Below are 21,216 nucleotides of genomic sequence, written 5' to 3' on the forward strand. Positions count from 1 at the left end.
CCTAGAAAAGTAACCAGGTTACCTGGATACTTGGGGAAAGCCCAATGTAGGGAAGAGTGGGGGTGGGGGGTGGAATAGTGTAGGGCTACAACTTAGGCCAGGGCTGAGGTCCTTGATACTCTACCCTGAGTATCTGATGAGGCCTTGAAGATCGATTTTCTATTTAGAAGACCTAACATTTTGCTTAATCCCCATTTCCATGGAAAATATTCATCCCACCTAGTGTTTGATAAACCCAGAGATCTCAGATAAAAACTCACTATTTAACAAAAACTTCTGGGAAAATTGGAAAACAGTCTGGCAGAAGCTAGGTATAGACCAATATCTCACATCCTATACCAGTGATGGTGAAGCTATGACACAGATGCCAAAAATGGCATGTAGAGTGCTCTCTGCAGACACGCATACTACCCTCCCCAGACTTCCTTACTAGAAAGCCTGAGAGACTGTGGAGCTGCTCCCCTCCCTCTCTCCCTGTGTCTGAGGACATTCCTCACTTCACCCTCCCCTCTGTCCAGCAGCCCAATGAGAGGGGGACCTGGCACTCTGTCTCTAAAAGGTTTGCCATCACTGCCCTATACCAAGATAAGATCAAAATGGATATATGATTTAGATATAAAGGAATGATATTATAACTAAATTAGGGGAACACAGAATAGTTTACCTGGTGGATCTTTAGAGAAGGGAAGAACTTATGATCAAACAAGAGATAGAATTATAAGATATAAAATGAATAATTTTGATTATATTAAATTAAAAAGCTTTTGTATAAATAAAATTAATGTATCCAAGATTAGAAAGGAAACAACAAACTGGGAAATTTTTTTTATAATGAATGTCTCTGATAAAGGTCCAATTTCTCACATTTATAGAACAAAGTTAAATTTATAAGAATATAAGCCACATTTCTCCAAAAAGAAATGGTCAAAGGATATGAACAAGCAATTTTCATATGAAGAAATCAAAGCTATTAAAAATCATATGAAAAAGTGTTCTAAATTACTCTTGATTAGAGAATTGCAAATTAAAACAACTCTGAGGTACTACTTTACACCTATGGTCAATATGGCAGTAAAGTGGTAAATGTTGGAGGGGATGTGGCAAAATTGGGACAATAATGCATTGTTGGTGGAGTTGTGCCAACCATTCTGGAGGGCAATTTGGAACTATGCCCAAAGGACTATAAAACTGTGCATGCCCTTTGATTAGGTAATATCACTAGTGGGTCTGTGTCCCAAAGAGATCATAAAAAAGGGGAAAGGACCTACCTGTACAAAGATATTTATAGCTGCTCTTTTTGCAGTGGCAAAGAATTGAAAATCGAGGGGATGTCCATCAATTGGAAAATGGTTGAATAAATTGTGATACATGTTGGTGATGGAATACTGTTGTGCTATACAAAATGATAAGAAAGATGACTTCAGAAAAAGCTAGAAAGATCTGCAGGAACTGATGCAGAGCGACATAAAAAAGAACTGGGAGAACACTGTACACTGTAACAGCAATACTGGACGATGATTATCTGTGAAAACTTGGCTACTCTCAGCAATGCAATGAACTGGGACAATCCTGAAACACTTATGACAGGGAATGCTATCCACCTTCAGAAAAAGAACTGTGGGAGTCATCTTTCACATTAGTGTACTTATGGTTTAATTTTGGGGTTTTGATTATGTATGAGTTTGCTCTTACAACAATGACCAATAAGGAATTATGTTTTGCATGACAATAAAAATAATAATAAAAAAAGAAAAAAATTCATCCTTCCAACTTAAAGCAGAAAAAATTTAGAGTCCATTACCTGAAGCTGCCATAGACAATGAGGAGAATAGAAATCAGAAATGTTGACACTTGACTGGAATCCACCAGGGAATAGGCCCTAGAGAAACAAAAAGAGAAATAACACATCTAAGCATTTCTAGAAGACTGGTTTTTAAGAGCTACAAAATAGGCTATTCAAAAATCAATGGAATAATTACCACTGAAATTTATGGCTATTGTAGTACATTTATAAAGAAGAATCCTTTCATTCAACTTGTAGAATAAATCTGTATGCCCACAAGTGACAATGCTCATTTAATTTCTGAAATGTGTTTAAAAAAAATTACATTCAAAAGTCCTACAGAGAAGACTAAATCAGCCACCAGGAGGAGCCTGCTTTGGGTCACACAAACACAAGATACCTTAGTCCTCTTTTCAGGGCCGTGGGGATTTTAATATATTTCAAGAGATGTTCAATAAAAATCTGTTGGCTGAAATGATGAATGTTTCACCAGGAAGTCATCTGATTTTGTGCGTGCACGCGCACGTGTGTGTGTGTGTGTGTGTGTGTGTGTGTGTGAGAGAGAGAGAGAGAGAGAGAGAGAGAGAGAGAGAGAGAGAGAGAGAGAGAAAACTGTGATTGAAGAGTGTAGGTGATTTCCCTCAGGGCAAAACTCCTTTTACCTAACAAACTGTGGGTCAGCAATTGTGGTCTCTCCCTTACAGTTTCAGAAAGCTGCTTGGGATGTGGAAAAGTTAAGTAAGTGACCTAGACTGTCAGAGGCAGAACCTGAACACAGTGGTTCCTTACCGAGGCTGGCCTGTTCCAAATCTACTCTAACAAGCTGCCTTCCATCTAGGAATACAAACAGGAAAATTTTCAAATCTTGCCTCTTGACCCTCAGCAAGTCATCTAACCCCTCAGTGCTTTAGATAATTCTCTAGAATAAATACAAATACATAAAATACAAAAAAGATGCTGACTGGCACGAGCAGAGGAATTTCTTCAACTAGGACTTCCATGTATCAAAGAAATAAAAAGTTCTAGTCCCTATCCTATCCTATTCCATAATCATTACATAATCAGAGCAGTACTTTATTGAATGATTCTTCCATTTTTGGAAATGGCATATAATATAACTATGAAATACTGAACTTATAATCTCTCTGTTTTGGTAATACATTCAATGTATATCACCAGCAATAAATTACTGAGTGACTCTTAGGATAACTTCTTCTGTGTACTGATATTCTTTCTACAGTGATTCTACAAGTTTGCAGAAGCTAAGATTCATTTAAATCAAATTAATAGAGCTCAAGTCTTCCATCCATGAATGGATGGAATTTGATACTGCAATTGTACAGAGAAATATCATGAGACAAGTTAACTTCCCTGACTTCATGATGTGCTTCCCAGCTTGGATAGAAACCGTTCCTACTTGTTGTCAGCCTTGACTCCTCTCTTTCTCTCACTTCTTCCAAATATAGAACCTGCTGCCAAGGCCTTTTGTAATACCTCTCAAGATGTTCTCTTCTTACACTTCTGCTTCCTGGTACAAGCCCTCTATCAACTCATGTCCTGACTATTGCAATAGTACATTGGCTGGTCTCCCTGCCATCACTCTCCTTTCTACTTCATTCCATCTTCCTTTCAGCTATCAAAGTAATGTTTCAAGTACATTTCTGACCATGTTACCTCCAAGCTCAATAAACTCCAGGGGCTCCCTATTACCTCCAAGGTCAAACAAAAAAATCCTCTATATCCCTAAATTCAAAGGCTTCCTTAACCTGGACTCTTTTCTGCTTTCTTGGTTTCATAAATCTTACATTCTCTTCCCTCTTCCCTTTTACTCTGACATGCCCTTGACATTCCTTGAACTCTAAGAACAAGAGTGAACCAAAGGTCTACGGATGGGCAAGAGCTTCCATATATAATAAGAGGAAGAGAATAGAGCCTACAAACTACATATAGTCAATCCACTAAGCTTGACATCAATTCCAGACAAAATTATAAAAGTATTATTAAAGAGACAGGTGATGGACATCTATAGCATGTATAGATATCTCATAATCATTGAGCCAAAAGAGCTTTATCAGAAAAACATATCTTGTTTCTTTTTTTTTTTTTTAAACAAGGTTACTACATTAGTAGATTAGGGAAATGCTATAAATATACAATATACTCTCTTTCACCTGGATTTTATTTTGTTTTAAAAAAATTCTTAGCTTCCATCTTAGAATCAATACTAAGTCTTGGCCCCAAGGTAGAAGAGCAGCAAGGACTAGGCAACTGAAATTAACTGATTTGTCTGGAAGTGTCTAAGGCCACATTTGAACCCAGGACCTCCCCATCTCAAGGCCTAGCTCTCAATCCACTGAGCTGCCTTGCTGTCCAGTTTACCTGGATTTTAACAAAGCATCTTATCTCATGCTATTCTTGTGCAACAGATGGCACGTGGGGGCTGGATAAGACTATAATTAGCTAGAGAGAACTAATTGAATGGTCAGATCCAGAGACAGGACCTGTGACTGCTTTCCACAATGGCTGGACCAATTGTCAGCTCTACCTACCCAGTAAACACAGCACTGAGAGTCACTTCATTCTAATTTGAACAAGACCCTCAATCTATCAGCTCTGAGAATTCTCTCTGGCTGACTCCCACATCTGGAGCACTCTCCTTCCTTCGTTCCAACTACAGACTGCCCTGACTACAGGAAGCCTTTCCTAACCTCCCTTAATTCCAATGCTATTTCCTATTTATCTCAAATGAAGTTTGTTTTGTGTATAGTGATCTCTCACCTATCGTGGGAGTTACATTCCAGGACACCCCTCCAGTCCCAAATGGTGAAAATCCACAAAGCAGCGGAGTTATATTTATTTTATTATTCTTTGATGGTAAGCATCTTCCTCTGGTGCCTGGGTTCCCTGCCAGAAGCCTTACAAGGCACAGACCGTTTGCGTGCCACAGGGGCTTGAAACAAATTCAAACTTTTATAAGAACTTCACAAAAACACAACGCCGCAGAGCAACACTACACGCAGCCATCGGACGTCGATGTGAAGTGGACAAGAATAGATGCTGAATGGATGGGCAGACAGATGCTCCAGTCACTGAGCCAATCAGTGCCCAGGATACAGAACACAGTGCTGTGGTTGGCTGTCTCTCATTCCATCAGCCAATAGTGTGCCGTGCACAATCTCACGTTGGCAAACTTGTGCAAGCAGTAAGGCGTACTGCATTTTAAGTGAATAGCAATATAGCAAGGGCCAGCTGTATATTTATTTTGTATGCTGCCTCCTCCATTTACTTGTAAATCCACAGGGCAGTCATTTGCTTCTTTTTGTAAAGGAGGAACAATAATAGCATCTACTATCAATTTTGTTAAAGGCAGCTAAGTGGTGAAGTGAACAGAACACCAGGTCTAGTTGTGTGGCCCTGGATAAGTCACTTAATCTTGTCTGTATCAATTTCCTCATCTATAAAATAAGCCAGAGAAGGAAATGGCAAATCACTCCAGTTTCTTCACCAAGAAAATCTCAAATAGGGTCAATCTAAGAGTTGGACATCACTGAAATGACCACCACCACCAAAGTTGTTGGGAGAATCAAATGAGATATTTGTAAAGTACTTAGTACAGAGCCTGGCACACAGTAGGTGCTTAATAAGTATTTATCGATCGATTGATATAAATGTGAAGCCACAAAGTGAATTACTGCTGCTCTTAATGTATGTTATGTCTCATCTCTGTATCTTGACAAAAAAGCAAGCCATCTCTGGAGGCATAAAACTATAGTTTCCCAATGAACACTGAAGCTTAATATGTGCAAGTACTGATGCCCACTGTGGACAATGATTTTCTTTCATCTTTCTAAATAAATCTGAAGAAGAGATTTAGGGAACCTTTATAGATTAGGGCCATAATATAGTCCTCTGGTGCCTTCCAAACCTCATCTTTAAAAGGTTACTCTACTACATTTTGAGTCAAATACCATATGACTAGAAGTCATCATTATTACTCCTGTGAGACTTGAGCTTCCCTGTAAAAGTCCCAGGACCCTGATTTTCATTCATATGGCAGCCTCCCTTCAAAGATGCAAAAGAATTCCTCTTCATCTGAGGAGATTCAGGACTCAAGTCAATGATCTGCTGAAGTCAAAAAAAAGTATCATCTAGTGATGTATTATATATAGGCATATAATACACAAATGTCTATAAAACAGATCTATATAATATTAAAAAGAATGTATTCACCTCATGAGACTTTCTGAACTTCCTTCCTACAACACATTTATCATCTGTTGCTTGGCTGTGACCTTCCCCGACGAGGAGGGCCTCTCAGAACTTGTGCTTTACTGGCAGTACTTATGAGAATCCAGGGTTGCCCCTACACCACGACGAGCATCGTAGACACTAAGAGCAATATTTTTAAATCATCAACTGTTTCTTCTACTCAGTCTACACGTATAACTGGTCTAATCTTGTCTAAAAAAACCATCACAAACTCTTAACCACATCGCCTCATTAAGCAATGACGTTCTCTATCCTCTCTCCCGTGGCTACCTGCGCTGCCTCAGCGGACACTTAAATCCTTGCCGGTTTCCCTCTCCGCCACTCTGACAAAGCTGCAATCCATCAAGAACCCCAACAGCCTCTTAATTTCCCAACCTAATAACTTTTATCCAGCCTTCACCAAACCTTGTTGTTTGTGGCATCTGACAACCAACCTTGTTTCCTTGGAAGTTCCCTCTTGCACTGCTCTCTGGTTCTCCTACTTCTCTGACCCAGCCCTGCCTCTTCTGCTAGATTTTCTTCTTCCCACTCCGTAACACGAACATTCTCCAAAGTTCTAGGGTAGGCCCTGCTCCCTCTCTCCACTCTACTGTTGCATTTTTACTTATTTTGCTTAACACTTCCCAATTACTGTAATCTGGTTCCCCTGCACTCAGGCCTTGAAGGGAGCTGCAAATTCAAAACTTCTGCACTGTATCATGATTCGGATAATAATAATAATAATATATTTATGGACTTCTTTATAACCATACATCATTGCACTTTCATCAGGTTTCCCCACAAACAATGGGAGAGTAAAAAAAGATACAGATGGGTGGGGGGGGTGACACACATTGATTTCTCAAATGGTAAATATTTGTGGTAATTCTATCCCTGTAAGAATACAGAAAGGACTGCCAAGAGTATGAAGTAGAAGCCACAGCTAATGATCATAAGATCAAGAGCCTATCTAGACCTAATTCAACCCTCTCTTTTTACAGGTGAAATGATAGGATTGGATTAGAGCAGGCGTTCTTAAACCTTTTTTGTTGTCATGGACCCCTTCCCCCTGCCTCCCCTCTCCCCCCCCAGCAGTCTGATGAAGCCTATGGAACTCTTCTCAGAATTAAGTTTGTTAAGTATATAAAATAAGATACACGATTGCAAAGGAAACCAATATTAATGAAATAGGGTTATCAAAATGTTTTTTAAAAATGCAACTAGTTTATAGATCCAAGTGGTTTAGAACTATTGGACAAGATGATCTCTAAGGTCCTTTCCAGATTGAAATGTGTAATATGGGACCCTTGGTAGTAAGTAGTAGAGGGACACCTGGGTGGCTCAGTGGATAGAGCCAAGTCTGTAGGTGTGAGGTTCTGGGTTCAAATCTGGCCTCAGATACTTTCTAGTTATGTGATCCTAAGCAAGTCACTTAACCCTGATTGTTTAGCCTTTGCCCTTCAGGGTTAAAAAAAACTAGTAAGTAGTAGACGTGTATTTTGAACCTAGGTTCTTTGATGTCAAATCCACTATGATACCACATGATATACTGATAAAAATAAAATCATATTCTATGAACCATGATGGCAGCATTGGCTTTGACCCTGTAAAAACAAACATGTTTCAAGTATAGAATGCTAATTTTTCTTTTTAGGAAATCCTCTTGAGAATGAAGAAGAATGATGTATACATTTACCATGTTACCAAAGACAGCCCTGCACAGAAAACCAATTCAGGCTAAACAGGGACAAGAATGGGCGATGTCTTGTTCATGTTCTCTTAACAAACCTGCAAATTACAAGACTCTCCGGTTCTTCTGCTTCATGGGCTTTTCAAGTGTTTATTTTATTTATCAGTCATGTTAAAATTAATTATTTTTACATCTTATTTTTTTTACAGAATTAAAAAGCTCAGTAGGTTTTCTAGCATTTAGGGCTCATTAGTCACGATAAGATATATATGATGCTTTAAGCTTACAAAGTACCTTTCTTACTACAAACTTCTAAGTTAGATGGTGCAAGTACTGGTAAGCCCATTTTATAGACAAGGAAACCAAGGCTGAAGGAAGCTAAGCTGGCCCCTGACTAGACAGCTGTAAGGGGAAACTGTCTGCCAGGGCCCTGAAAATGGCCTTTGCTTCTCACTGAGTTGGCCAAGTAAGGTAATTAAGAGGTCATCTCCTGAACTGAAATGGTTTATACCATCCCACATAAACCACAAATTCCTTACTGCACTTTCCTCCCATTCCCAATACCTTCCCTTTGCCCCTAGAAGACAAAGAGTTACTACAAAGTTCTCTCACACCCAAGTTTACATTTCGCACTCCTCAAGATTTTTAGAACCATGCTTGGTTTTTAATAACTGTTTTGCTGTCAAATATCTATTTCTGGCTGCTTTATGGGCAAGTGCTAATAACACACATCCTGTTAAAAGCATGCCAAAGAAGACGACACCGAGTTTACTGTTCTTTAACATGTCTATGTTAGCCTTCCAACTATACAATGAAAACATTCTTGTCTACCCTCCAAACTGGGCAAGTAGAATTTGAACTCAATACAGATAGTGCCTAAAGCCTCTACTCACTGGCACTGGCCACACAAATTGCTACCACATTTTAAAAGTGGAGCTCAAAATCCATTCTAAGGGAAGGTCCTTATAGGGACTATTCCAATGCTTTGGGGATAGTGAATTTTTTGTTTCTTTTAATCATTGTCATTTTGAATGCTACACTTATGTTAATGGAACCCAAGGTCACATTCACTTTTCATAGCCCTTGTGACTTGCAGTCAAAACAGATTGTCTTTTTCCCATGTACTGCAGTCTAGCTGCACATCTCTTATTCTTTACTTGTTCAAAACTGTGCATTTATCCCTTCTATGGTTTATCTTTTTGACTTGGCCTATTATTCTACCCTGTTCATGTCTTTAAGGCTCCCAAATCTATTATCAAGGTATTTATCTCTACAAGCTTTGTGTCATCCACGTGTATGCGAAGCATGCCATTTCTGTCTTCATTAGTCACTGATAAAAATACTGAATGAAACACATTCCAGGACAAAATTCTACGGCAGCTTACTATGAAAGAATCTCCAGATTATCGTCAATTCATTAATGCTTTTCAGTACAAATTATTCAAAAAGCTGGATATCCAACAGACACAGCACTGTCATTCTGCTTACAGTTCTCTATCTTGTCTACAAGGACACCAGGAAAAATTTTGCTCACACTTTTCTGAAAACCAAATGTTATGTTTGTAATATTCCCCTACTCTGCCAGTCTAGTAATGAAGAAAAAAATCAGAATATGCTAAAGAAGGAAATGATTCCATTATTCCTTGTAATGATAATTTAATCTATGTTTAAATGTAGAAGGCAGAAGGAAACTTTGGTATGGTCAACTCTCTCTCTCTCTCTCTCTCTCTCTTTTTTTTTAAAAACCCCTACCTTCCGTCTTGGAGTCAATACTATGTATTGGCTCCTAGGTGGAAGAGTGGTAAGGGTAGGCAATGGGGGTCAAGTGACTTGCCCAGGGTCACACAGCTGGGAAGTGTCTGAGGCCAGATTTGAACCCAGGACCTCCCATCTCTAGGCCTGGCTCTCAGTCCACTGAGCTACCCAGCTGCCCCATGGTCAACTCTTATTGGTAAGACTGTAAACCACAGAGCTCCCGCCTTATGAAGCAATCTCTCTCTTCATTTATCACTGCCCCAGAGATAGCTCTGCATGGGGAAATTATTCTGGGGTGCAGCTTTCCACAGCACAGTGCCTGCACATCAGGTTCTTTTGTAGGGTCAGAAGCCTATCTATAAAGAGAGGTAAACCATAGGAAGAAAGGAAATTCTTTTTTTTTTAAACCAATTACATGTAGTAACAAATTTATACACAAGTTTTCCTAAGTTATGGGATCCCTCTCCTTCCTCCTTCTGGTGTTGGCAGGCAATCTGATCTGGATTATACATGTATTACCATGCAAAATATATTTCCATATTATTCATTTTGTGAGTAATCTTATAAAATCAAAACCCCAAAATATAAACCTAAATAAACAACTGAAAAATCATATGCTTTCTTCTACATTCTGACTCGAACAGGTCCTTCTCTGAAGGTGAATAGCATTCTCTGTTCTAAGTCCTCAGAATTGTCCTGGGTCATTGCTAATAATAGCTAAGTCTATCACAGTTGACCCATTCCACAATATTGCTGTTACAGTATACAAAGTTTTCCTGGTTTTGCTTATTTCACTCTCCATCAGACTATGAAGGTCTAAGAAAGGAAATTCTTTATAATGTTTTTTCTAATTAGGGAAGCAGTAAGTTGCTAGAGGGAGAAAGTCTGTAGAGAAGAGAATCTGAGCTGGGGGCTATAGCTCAATTCTGTTTGAGGTCCTAAATGGAAAGTCCAAAACAAGAATCCCATATTAAAAGGGCCCACCTGTTCTATTCCCTAGAGTACCCAGTGGCGACAGCCAAAACAAGTATTACAGAATCACAGAGACGGCACCCAGCGAGAGCGACTCATTTAAAGAATTCCCACTGTCACTTATCTGACAAGTGGATAGGCCTCTGCCTTGAAGATTTCCAAGGGAACAGCTCTAAATATTAGGGTGTTTTATAACTCTAAGCCTCTCTGCCACTTCTAATATTCTCCTGGTACTGGGACCATCTAAAACAAATTCCTTCCTCCACGGCCCAGGCCTTCAGATATTTGAAGATGACAACCACGTATGTGAGTCTTTTCCTCTCCAGGCTAAACGTGGCCAGGTCCTTTAATAGACCTCCATATGACATGAATTCAAGACCACTGCCATCCTGGCTAGCCACCTCTGAGTCAAGGATTGGATACGCTATGCCAGAGAACAGTGGAATTATCACTTTGCTATTTAGGAAACCCTGCCTATCCCAAGACTACACTATCTATGGGTAGGGGGAGGAAGAAACACTTAATCAGAATGAAATGTAATGACTCTGTAGCAGTCAAATATCTGTTCTAAGTGCTGGCTGATACAAAAAAGGCAAAAAGAGAGTCCTTGGGGGGGCAGCTAGGTGGTTCGGGAGATTCTACCCTCGTCCCTTTGAGAAAGGTAAGTTTCAAAAATGCATTTCACTGTCAGCTCCACCACTTTGATCGGGCCCACATGCTGACTGTGGGAGGCTGCGAGGCCTCGTGGCTCCCTGGTGTTCTTGAGACACTTGCCTGGCCTCTAATCTGGACCGAGGTTGTCCAACCAGAGAACCAGGAAAAGTGATGTCACCAAGGTTATAAGCTATGGATCAAAGGAGTTTGCAGCGGAAGTGAACAGAGATACAAGGCGAACAGCAAACTCGGATTAGCTAGGTAAGTGATCATGTGATGTTGTGCCTTTATTCTCTCCAAACTGTGTTCACTGTCTAAATTAATATAGTCTCTACAGAATTTTAATCCTAACAACTGAAAGCCAGGCCTTGAAGCAGGAGGTCCTGGGTTTAAACAAATAACAGATGGGAGATCTGATCTCAGATAAAAAAAATTCTTTTAAACCCTTACCACCTTCCATCTTAGAATCAATACTGTGTATTGGCTCCAAGGCAGAAGAGTGGTAAGAGCTCGATAATGGGGGTTACGTGACTTGTCCAGGATCACACAACTAGGAAGTGTCTGAGGTCATATTTGAACCCAGGACTTCCTATCTCTAGGCCTGGCTCTCCATCCACTGAGCCACCCAGCTGCCCCCTCAGATACTTCTTAACTGTGTGACCCTGGGCAAGTCACTTATCTCTTTCAGCCTAGCCATCTTGCTCATCTGCCTTGGAACCAATACATAGTATTGATTCTTAGACAGAAGGGAAGGTTAAAAAAAGAAAGTCAACCTTTAATCTTCAAGGAACTTAGTTTAATGGGAGACAGTAAGCAAACCAATACCAGAAGTAGCTTCCTTTCTGCAGGTTCAGTTAGCCCCTGTCATTACAGAGGAAGGAAGGAAGCAGCAAGAGGGCGGCCACCAGATGGGGGAGGGGGCTGGCACATGGTCTGCCCATGGTGGTGCTCTCTCCATCTCTCTGTGGGTCACTTCTTCTGCTTTCACTGAGAGGAACATTTAAAAGTATTTGTGTGTGTGTGTGTGTGTGTGTGTGTGTGTGTGTGTGTGGTGAGGTGGGAGTCCGCAGAGCACAGAGCCAAGAGGCAGGAGCAGGGAGAGCACAGCACTATATAGCAGAGTTAACCTAAGTGTTAAAGGCATCCACTTGAGGCTTTAAGGATGGTGGGGGTGGGGGTGGTCTTGGACTACTATATAATACTGTATGATAATGTAAAATGTACTTTATTATTGCTGTCTTTAATGTTGGTAATGTCTTACTGTGTTTATTTAAACTTTACTCTAGGTATGTACAAGAAAATACAGATGGGGGGTTTGCCAGTGTTTGTTTCTATCTTTGGTTTTAGTCGTCCACAGCAGGTTGTGGAATGTCTCAACCTCTGCAGAAGCAGGAGGCCCTACCGTATGAATAAAAGATCTAGAGAATAATTAGGAAATAATGAATGGAGGGGGAAGGCGCTTGAATTCAGAAGGGCTGGGAAAGGCTTCCTGTACAAGGTAGTGTTTTAACTGGGACATGAAGCCAGGACTGTCAGGAGGTGAGTTGAAGAGGGAGCTTACTCCAGGCACGAGGGAAAGGAGCTGAAAGATGAAGTGGTCTTTTCAGGGGATCAGTAAGGAGGCCAGAATCACTGGCAGCAAATACAGTGACAAAGACTCTAGAAGCAGGCTAGGTTACGAAGGATTAGGACGTTAAACAGATGGTTTTATGTTTGGAGCCATTGCAGTTTACTCAGGGGAGTGGAGTTGTGTGAGAATGTGACATGGTAGGGTTCGTGCTTTAGGAAAATCAACCTCATGGCTAAATGGTTTAGAGTAGAGCCAGAGTTGAAGCAGGCAGATTCATGGACAGGATACTTAGTATAGTCCTGCTGTGAGGTGATGAGGTCTGCATCAGTGGAGTGGTCCCGTCAGAGGTGAGATTATTCAGGAGATGTTGCAAAGGTGAAGTCCAAAGGCCGTGGCAACAGCTTGGATCTGTGGGGTGAGAGAGAGAGCAAGGAGTCCAGGATGACTCCTAGGTTGTGAGCCCAAGGGCCTGGGCTCACAAGGTGGTATCCTTGACAGTGCCAAGAAAGGAAAGAGAGAGGGTAGGCTGTAGGAGGAAGATAATCAGCTCCATGTGGACAGATTAAATTTAAGGTCTACAATTCCAGTACTTCCAGATTCTGTTCAAGATGTCTGGAAGACAATAGACTGGAGGTCAGCAGAGATATTGGGGCACGAAAGGGAGATGTGAGAATCATCAGCACAGAGATGGTAATCTCCCCTGGAGATGAAATCCAGGGGAGCTGTTGAGATTGCCAAATGAAATGGAATAGAGGGAGAAGAGAGCTCAGGACAGACTCCCTGGGGGACACCCAGGGTTAGATGATGTGCTCTGGAAGAGGATCCAGCCAAGAAACTAAAAAAGTTCTTCTTCTTGGAGGGAGCTAGAGGAATGGTGGTGGTTGGATCAGAAATCTCACTGAGGGGTAGGCAGTTCCAGATGAAGAAATTACTTCTATGAATGCAAATCAATACCTCTTCTATGACTCAGAATCACTCAACAAGTATGAAGGGAAGAGGAAGGGAGACATCTGAACCCTCATCTGTGTCCCTGACTTTGAGGCTGGTTTTCTATCCACTGCTCCATGTTGCTTCTTTATATAGTTTTCATGTATGTTCTGCTCCCATCTGGTAGTATTTTGTGACTAATGCCTGGGTGTAGAGTTTCTCAAACTGCAGCAAGGAATTCTGAGACACAAAGTTTGATGTTTTAAAATTATTGCCTTAAGTTGTTTGCTAATAGCCATAAAATTTTTTTTTACATATTTAGATTTTACTGCAAGTATTTAAAGTCTTGTTTAAACTGAAGGGTTCTACCACCATGGAAACACTTGATAACCAGTAACTCTGGTGCAGCGACAAACCAACAACTTCCATTAGAGAGGTGAAGTCCTATTGTATCAATCACTCATATAAAAAAGCTCAGGCTCTAGTGTTAAAAAATGGCCTCAAATAAATCCTCCTCTTCCACTTTCAGATTCACTCTACTTTCTGGTCAAGGAGCAAGATTTACTGGGATTCAAAAAGAAGACTATGCTAAAGACATCCCTGGCAATATGCATCAGTCCTTGCAGGCAGCATTCCTTTATATTTTCTCCACCATGCTCATGTATGCTTCCCTTTTCATTGTGATTAATATGTGTATTACAGAGCCAACATAAAATTACCCGATGGGGAAGAGTACCAAACTACATGTATATTGGCTAAAGCCAATTATAATTCCCAGTAACACAAAACGGGCATTTATTTATAAGGAAAAGAGAACAAGTGGTCACTCATACAAACAGACAGGTACTAGTTGGTTCATGCATTATTTGTATGATTAAGGGATTCATTTACAGGGGAAAGATATTTTTTAAATACTCTGCTAAAGACATCTATATATTAAAGCTCAGCAATATTAATTTTCAGCAAAGGCATGTTTACATTTTCAATAGGTTGTTGTTATATTTTTATAGAACTTGAATCAAATGAACTGCCTTAAAATGTGTGAAAACTAGTGTTAACATGTCTGCCAGAAACAATATTATGACAGGGAAAATTCTCATGAATGTCCAAAAATTTATTTTGGGATCTGTAATCATAAAACCCATCATGGGATTTTTTTTTTAAAACAAATAAAAAAAACACTCTCTGAAACAAAAAATATTATTTATTTTAACCATCTCAGTCTCCATACAAGCCAATTCCCTGCAGCATTAAGAGTAAAGGCTGTTAATAAAACTGGGAAAACAAACCTCCAAGAGCACTGACATGATTACCAAGTTTAAAATTTAAAGGGTCTGGGGGCTCAGTGGACTGAGTGGATTTCAATCTGATCTGAGACAGTTCCTAGCTGGGTGACCCTGGGCAAGTTCACTTAACCTCCACCATTCCTCTGTCTTGGGACCAATATATAGTATTACTTTTAAGACAGAAGGTAAAGATTAAAAAGAAAAAGTTAAAGGGGACCAAATTCCAAAGATTTATAAAAATAGACACATTAGGTTGTCACTCAGCTGTTTTCTGGCAACTTGACCTCTCCCATTGACAAACTGATTCCTTGAACACATAAAGAAAAGCCTAAGCAGGAGGGTGGCCTGGCTCCTGCAGTTCCTGGCAAATAAACTAGATGAGGGGTGGAGAAAGGCTGCTGCCTGCTAGGCCATAAAATGAGGCGAGCCCAAGAAAAGGCAAGAGATAAGGACTTTCCAAGATATTAACATAAGGGTCAGGTGAATGCTCAAACATGATTCCTAGGTTTACGCCTGCTTTTTAAAAGCCTCACTATATGGGGGTGGGAGAAATTGGCTTTCCCCCCAATAGACTGTGACCAGATAGAATATTTCAGTTAAATGGCTCATTTATTTTGTTTTCATCCATGAGTAACACAATGAAAGAATTTTCCCCAACTTTGGAGTGCATTCTGATGAGGTCACCAGATAAGCTGTCTCCTTTCACCCTAAATGAAAACTGAAAATGAAAATAACTTAATATTTAATAGAAACCTTTGGGTTTAAAAATGAAGAAAACTGATGATTAACTGTCTTAAAACAAAACAAAACAAAAGTGGATCTATAATTTCATTAGCATAGAGAACTAATGGAGAAACACTGTCTATCAAGACAAACTATATAGTTCCTGCTCTGAAACTTCTAGTGTCGGAGAGCTTCCATGATCCTGAGAGGTTAAGTGACTTGTTCAGTTAGGGTCCCCAAACCAAATGGGTCAGTGGTAGAACTTGACCTGTGGGTAAGGCTTTCTATTATTCATCAGAGCACGCTTTGTTTTTGAATATGGAAACTATTTATGAGAAGGCTAGGAAACAATTATTCCTCATGAGCTTAGAGAGTTAAACAAGACAAAATGAATGAATAAGTGAAAAAAAGCATTTACCATGTGCTTCCTTTTCTGTATTCACCAACAATCATATGTTCCAGAATCCTCATGTGGAAGAGTAATTACACTTGTTCTGTCTGGCCCCCAAAGGTAAACAAAACCAGGAGGAAAAAGTTGGAAGTTGCAAAAAAGCAAATTTAAGCTTCTTAAAAACTTTCTCATGAATTTTGCTCTATGGAGGTGGAATGGGTTCCCTTAGCAATCCCCCTACACCCCACAATCAAACTCTAGATAACTATTTGTTGGATAGGTTATAGAGGGATTCTTATTTAGGTATAAACTAGATTAGATAGCACCTACCTTCTAGTGTTTTGATTTTGTTTTCTGAGAGGTGAACTTTAAAGTTCTAAATCCCATCAAACATTTATTCAAATTTTGCTTTTATAGTAAAGATAAATTACATTCTGAGCATCTAATCCAATTCAATGAGTACTTTAAAGGTTCACTGATATTTAAAAAACCAAAAAACAACCAAACAAAAAAAACCAAAAAACAACCAAAAAAACCGGACCTTGAGGAGTTTTTATTCTACTGGAAGTACACGACAAAGAAACATCTAAGTATACACAAGATTATTTCAGGAGGGACAAAGTACCAATCAGCAGGACCCCAGAAAAGAAGTGGTGGGGGAAAGAGCTAAAAAAACCACTAAGGATTTTAAAAGGCAGAAAAGCGGATGGATGTACAAATGAAATATATTGCAAGTAAGGGAGAAAATGTGCCCAAAGGCATGCAAGTGAGAGATGGAATATGTCACAATGGGGGAACATTGCTTTCCAATAAGATCAAAGGTAAAGCAAAGATGTTACCATTACCATTGAATATAGAGCTACAAATGTTAACTAGAAAAATAAGAAAAAAAAATTGAATAAGAGTAAGTAAAGAGGAAACCCTTTTTGCAGATGACAGTTTACTTAGCGAATACTAAGAAAAATACATTTAAAAGGTAATTGTAACAATGAACAACTTCAGCAAAGTTGCAGGATATAAAATAAATATATGCTGAACATCAGAATGTCTGTATGTTGCCACAAAATCCAGCAGGAAGGAATAATTTAAAAAATTTGATTTAAAATAATTATGAAAATATGAAACACTTCAGAGTCTATCTGCCAAGAAATACACAGGAACTATGTGAACATAATTTCAAAACACAATTTATAAAGATCTAAATAAGTGGAAATAGTAATTGCTCATAGGTAGGCCAAGCATTCAATAAAAATGACAATATCACCTAAATTACTTCTCTAGTGCCACACCAAAGTTGTCAAAGGGTTGCTTAACAGAGCTAGGAAAAAAAAATGTTTTATGTAAAATTTATCTAAAAATCTAAATCTATCTGAGGGACAAAAGGTTAAGAATATCAAGGAAATAAATAAAAAAGTAGGAAAGAAAAGGGCCTGGCAGTACCAGATCTCAAACTCCCTATAAAGAACAATCATCAAAACAACTCTGTACTGGTTAAGAAATAGAAAGGAAAAAAAGGAGGGAGGGAAGGAAGGAAGGAAGGAAGGAAGGAAGGAAAAAGCATTTATTAAGTACTTATAATGTGTCAGGGGCTATATTAAGTGATTTACAGATATTACCTCACAACAACTCTGGGAGGTAGGTGCTATATTTTTATCCCCATTTTACAGTTGAGAAAATTGAAGCAAACAGAGGGTTAAGTGACTTGCCCAGGATCACACAACACATTTGAACTTGGGTCTTCTTGACTCCAAGCCTTGTGCTCTGGATACTGTGACACCACCTAGCAGTGGAGAGGATTTGGGTATATATAGCAATAAAATAAACACGGTAGCCTAATTAATGTCTGATAAACCCCAAGTGCCCAGTTATCTTCACCATCCAACAAAAACAAAAAGAAAAACCCCACCATAAATGCTATTTTTTGACAGAGATGCTCAAAACACAAACCAGAAGGAACCCCCCCCACCCAAATGCCCCTAAGTAAAGTCTCATATCCTTGGCACAAATTCAACTAGAATTCTAAAGTGATGACATATATTTTCATAAATGAAATGAGAACATTAGAGGCAAAAACTTGAGGAGAAATGAGAGTTGTGGAAGAGAGAATTGGAAAGGGGATCAAGAGCAGAAGAGGTACAAAACTTTGCCCAACAATAAATTTCCTGAAAATCAGTGTACCAAATAGAAGCAAATGACTCTATGAGTCAATAAGAAATATTAAAACCAAGTCAAAAGGTTGAGAAAATATGAGTCTAAAATATGAATGTAAATGAGATAACAAAAATAGACCTAAAAGATCAAAGTGAACACATTAAGAGTTATGATCAAATCACATGGTTTGATGGGGATATGATTGGGGTTTTGGTGTTAAAAGATTGCTCTACTGCAAATGTGAATACCATGGAAATAGTTTTTGAACAATGATACATGCATAACCCAGTGAAATTGCTTGTCAGCTGGGGGGGGGAAGGGGAAAGAGAGGAGTGGAGGGAAAGAACATGAATCATGTAACCATGGAAAAAATTCTGAATAAAAAAAAATAATAATTATGACAAAAAAGAACCTAAACATTATATTTCAAGAAGTCTTAAAACTGTCCAGATCTCTTATCTCTTAGAGGACAAAGTAAAAATTGTAAAGAGTTTACTGGTCACTTCCTGGAAGTGATCAAAAAGAAAACAAAAACTCCCAAGCACATTTTAGCCAAAATCCAGTTTACAAGTATAAATTCAAGCAGCCAGAAAGAAAGAACTCAAATATGGAGGAATCACAGGAGAGGAGATCTTAGAATACAATATTCCAGAAGGCAACGGATATAGTCTTATAGGTAAGAATAGCTTAATAATCATAATCCTATGGGGGGGGGGGGAGAGGAGGGAATCTTTACTGAAATGGAGGACTTCTAAGACTTTCTGATGAAAAGACCAAAGTCCCATAAAAGCTCTCATGTTCAAACACGGAAATTAATAGCAACATAAAAAAGTAAACACCAATAATCATAAGGGACCAAATACAGATAAACTGTTACCATTCTGATATGGGGAGATGATTAATCTGTCTCCTCAGAACTCTTATTATCATCAGAGGTCATAGAATGAGTCTAATTAGACAATATCTGAGAGTGAATCTGTTATATCTTGACAATCTTAGGAAAAGAGAGGAATACAGGGTGGGGGAAAAGGAAGATTAGGGAAAATTATCTCACATAATCAAAAGTATAAATAGACATCTAAAGGAAGAGGAGAAAGGGATTAGGAGAACTGATTGATGATTTGAACTTTACTCTCATCTAAATTAGGCAAAGGAAAGGAAGTCCACACAAACATATATACCCAGACACACAGGAACATCAATATATTTCATTTAACAGGGAAGGGAGGAAAAAAAAAAAGATTTGATAGAAGAAAAAAAAAAACTATCAAAGGAGACTTGGAAACAATTGTCAGACAGGTAAGAGGAGAGCCAAGAGGGAGCAGTGACAGGAAAACCCAGGGAGAAGCAGGTATAGGAGAGGGAGGGGTCAAAGTTTCAAATGCTGATATTCCTTTGATATTTTTCTCAAGCTTCTTCGAAGCATGACACTGTTGATCATCCTTTCCTTAAAATTTCTCTTTCTTTGAATTATACCACACAATTGATAGTATGTTGGCTTTCAAGCCTTTCTGCCTGTTCCTCCTGCTTTCTTTACTGTAAACTTTTCTACTTTTCAACTCAACCAGAGGTGATCTGTATATCAGTCTTTGGATCTTAATTGTTCTTGCTCTCTACTTTCCCTTTCTTTTTCTTTCTTTTTTTATTTTAAACCCTTACCTTCCATCTTGGAGTCAATACTGTGTATTGGCTCCAAGGCAGAAGAGTGGTAAGGGTAGGCAATGGGGGTCAAGTGACTTGCCCAGGGTCACACAGCTGGGAAGTGTCTGAGACCAGATTTGAACCTAGAGCCTCCCATCTCTAGGCCTGGTTCTCAATTCACTGAGCTACCCAGCTGCCCCCTCTACTTTCCCTTTCTTATCTTCAATAATCATTGTTATAATTCTCAAATCCCAGATTCCAGTCATATTCTTTCTAATGCTTATTCTGTATTTCCACATAACCTGCTGACCCTTTCAAATTCAACTGTGTAACAGAAAATTCCTTTCCATCTAAAATATCACATCTGGATTAATAATATTAATCTACCCATTAGACACCCTCTCTGACCCTCTCAAATAAGGCTCACCTTGTAATTTGTCTTAAAAAAAATTCCGACCATTCCCCTAGAGGTCCCTCTTTTCCTCTCCTCCACATCTCATAAAATATCTTCTTCCACTATCTCTTTTGTCCATCTCATGTGAAAAGAGATGGCCCATCTGTTAAGGCAAATTCTTCTATACTTGCATCCTTGATCCCATTCTATCCTGTCTGCTCCAACAAATTCCATTATTCCTACTCTCTCACTAATCTTCAGTCTCTTATCTACTAGCTGCTTTCTTGCTGACTATAAACATGCCCAAATCTCCCCGTTTCTTAAAAAATCCTTACTTGATCTAATTATTCTATATCCTTCCTCCTTTTCATAGCTAAACTCCTCAAGAAAGTAGATGAAATCAATGCCTTCACTTTCTCTCCTCTCACTCTCTTCTAAAACTTCTAGAGGGAGGCAGCTAGGTGGCTCAGTAGACTGAGAGCCTGGCCTAGCGGGAGGAGGTCCTGGGTTCAAATCTGGTTTCAGACACTTCCTAGTTGTGTGACCCTGAGCAAGTCACTTAACCCCCATTGCCTAGCCCTTATCACTCTTCTGCCTTGGAACCAACACACAGTATTGGTTTTAAGATAGAAGGTAAGGGTTAAAAAAAAAAAAAAAAAAAAAAAAGTCAAGGACCTCCCAGGAGGAAGAATCCGACACATTTATCCTAACAGAGGCTGTAATTAAGCTGACATTTTGGATTTATCACTATATTCCCTTCTATTGAAAATCAATTATAACATGACTATATAAGACAAAAACAATGGAATCCCTAAGTTTCTTAACAGCCTTCAAGTTATAACATACTGAAGGTATGTTATAATTGTTACTCATGAAAAAATGTTTTTAAAATAGAGGAAATGAGGCCAATAATGCATTTTCCTGAATTAAATAGTCTCAATTTTTTTTTTGATTTTTTTTACATTTATTAATATTCATTTTTAACATGGTTACATGATTCATGCTCCCCTTTCCCCTTCAACCCCCCCCCC

General features: G+C 39.1%; 1 protein-coding gene across 1 annotated transcript in view; it reads right to left on the minus strand.

Annotated features, from left to right (window-relative positions):
- The window catches only part of SPPL3 (signal peptide peptidase like 3), a 140,170-nt gene that overhangs the window by 54,119 nt on the left and 64,835 nt on the right, over positions 1 to 21,216 (minus strand). The window contains exon 2 of the mRNA XM_044673955.1: positions 1,802 to 1,879. Within this exon, the coding sequence (XP_044529890.1) occupies positions 1,802 to 1,879 (78 nt within the window). The remainder of the gene's footprint in view (positions 1 to 1,801; positions 1,880 to 21,216) is intronic.

This window comes from Gracilinanus agilis, chromosome 1, assembly GCF_016433145.1.
Source record: "Gracilinanus agilis isolate LMUSP501 chromosome 1, AgileGrace, whole genome shotgun sequence".
Lineage (NCBI taxonomy): Eukaryota > Metazoa > Chordata > Mammalia > Didelphimorphia > Didelphidae > Gracilinanus > Gracilinanus agilis.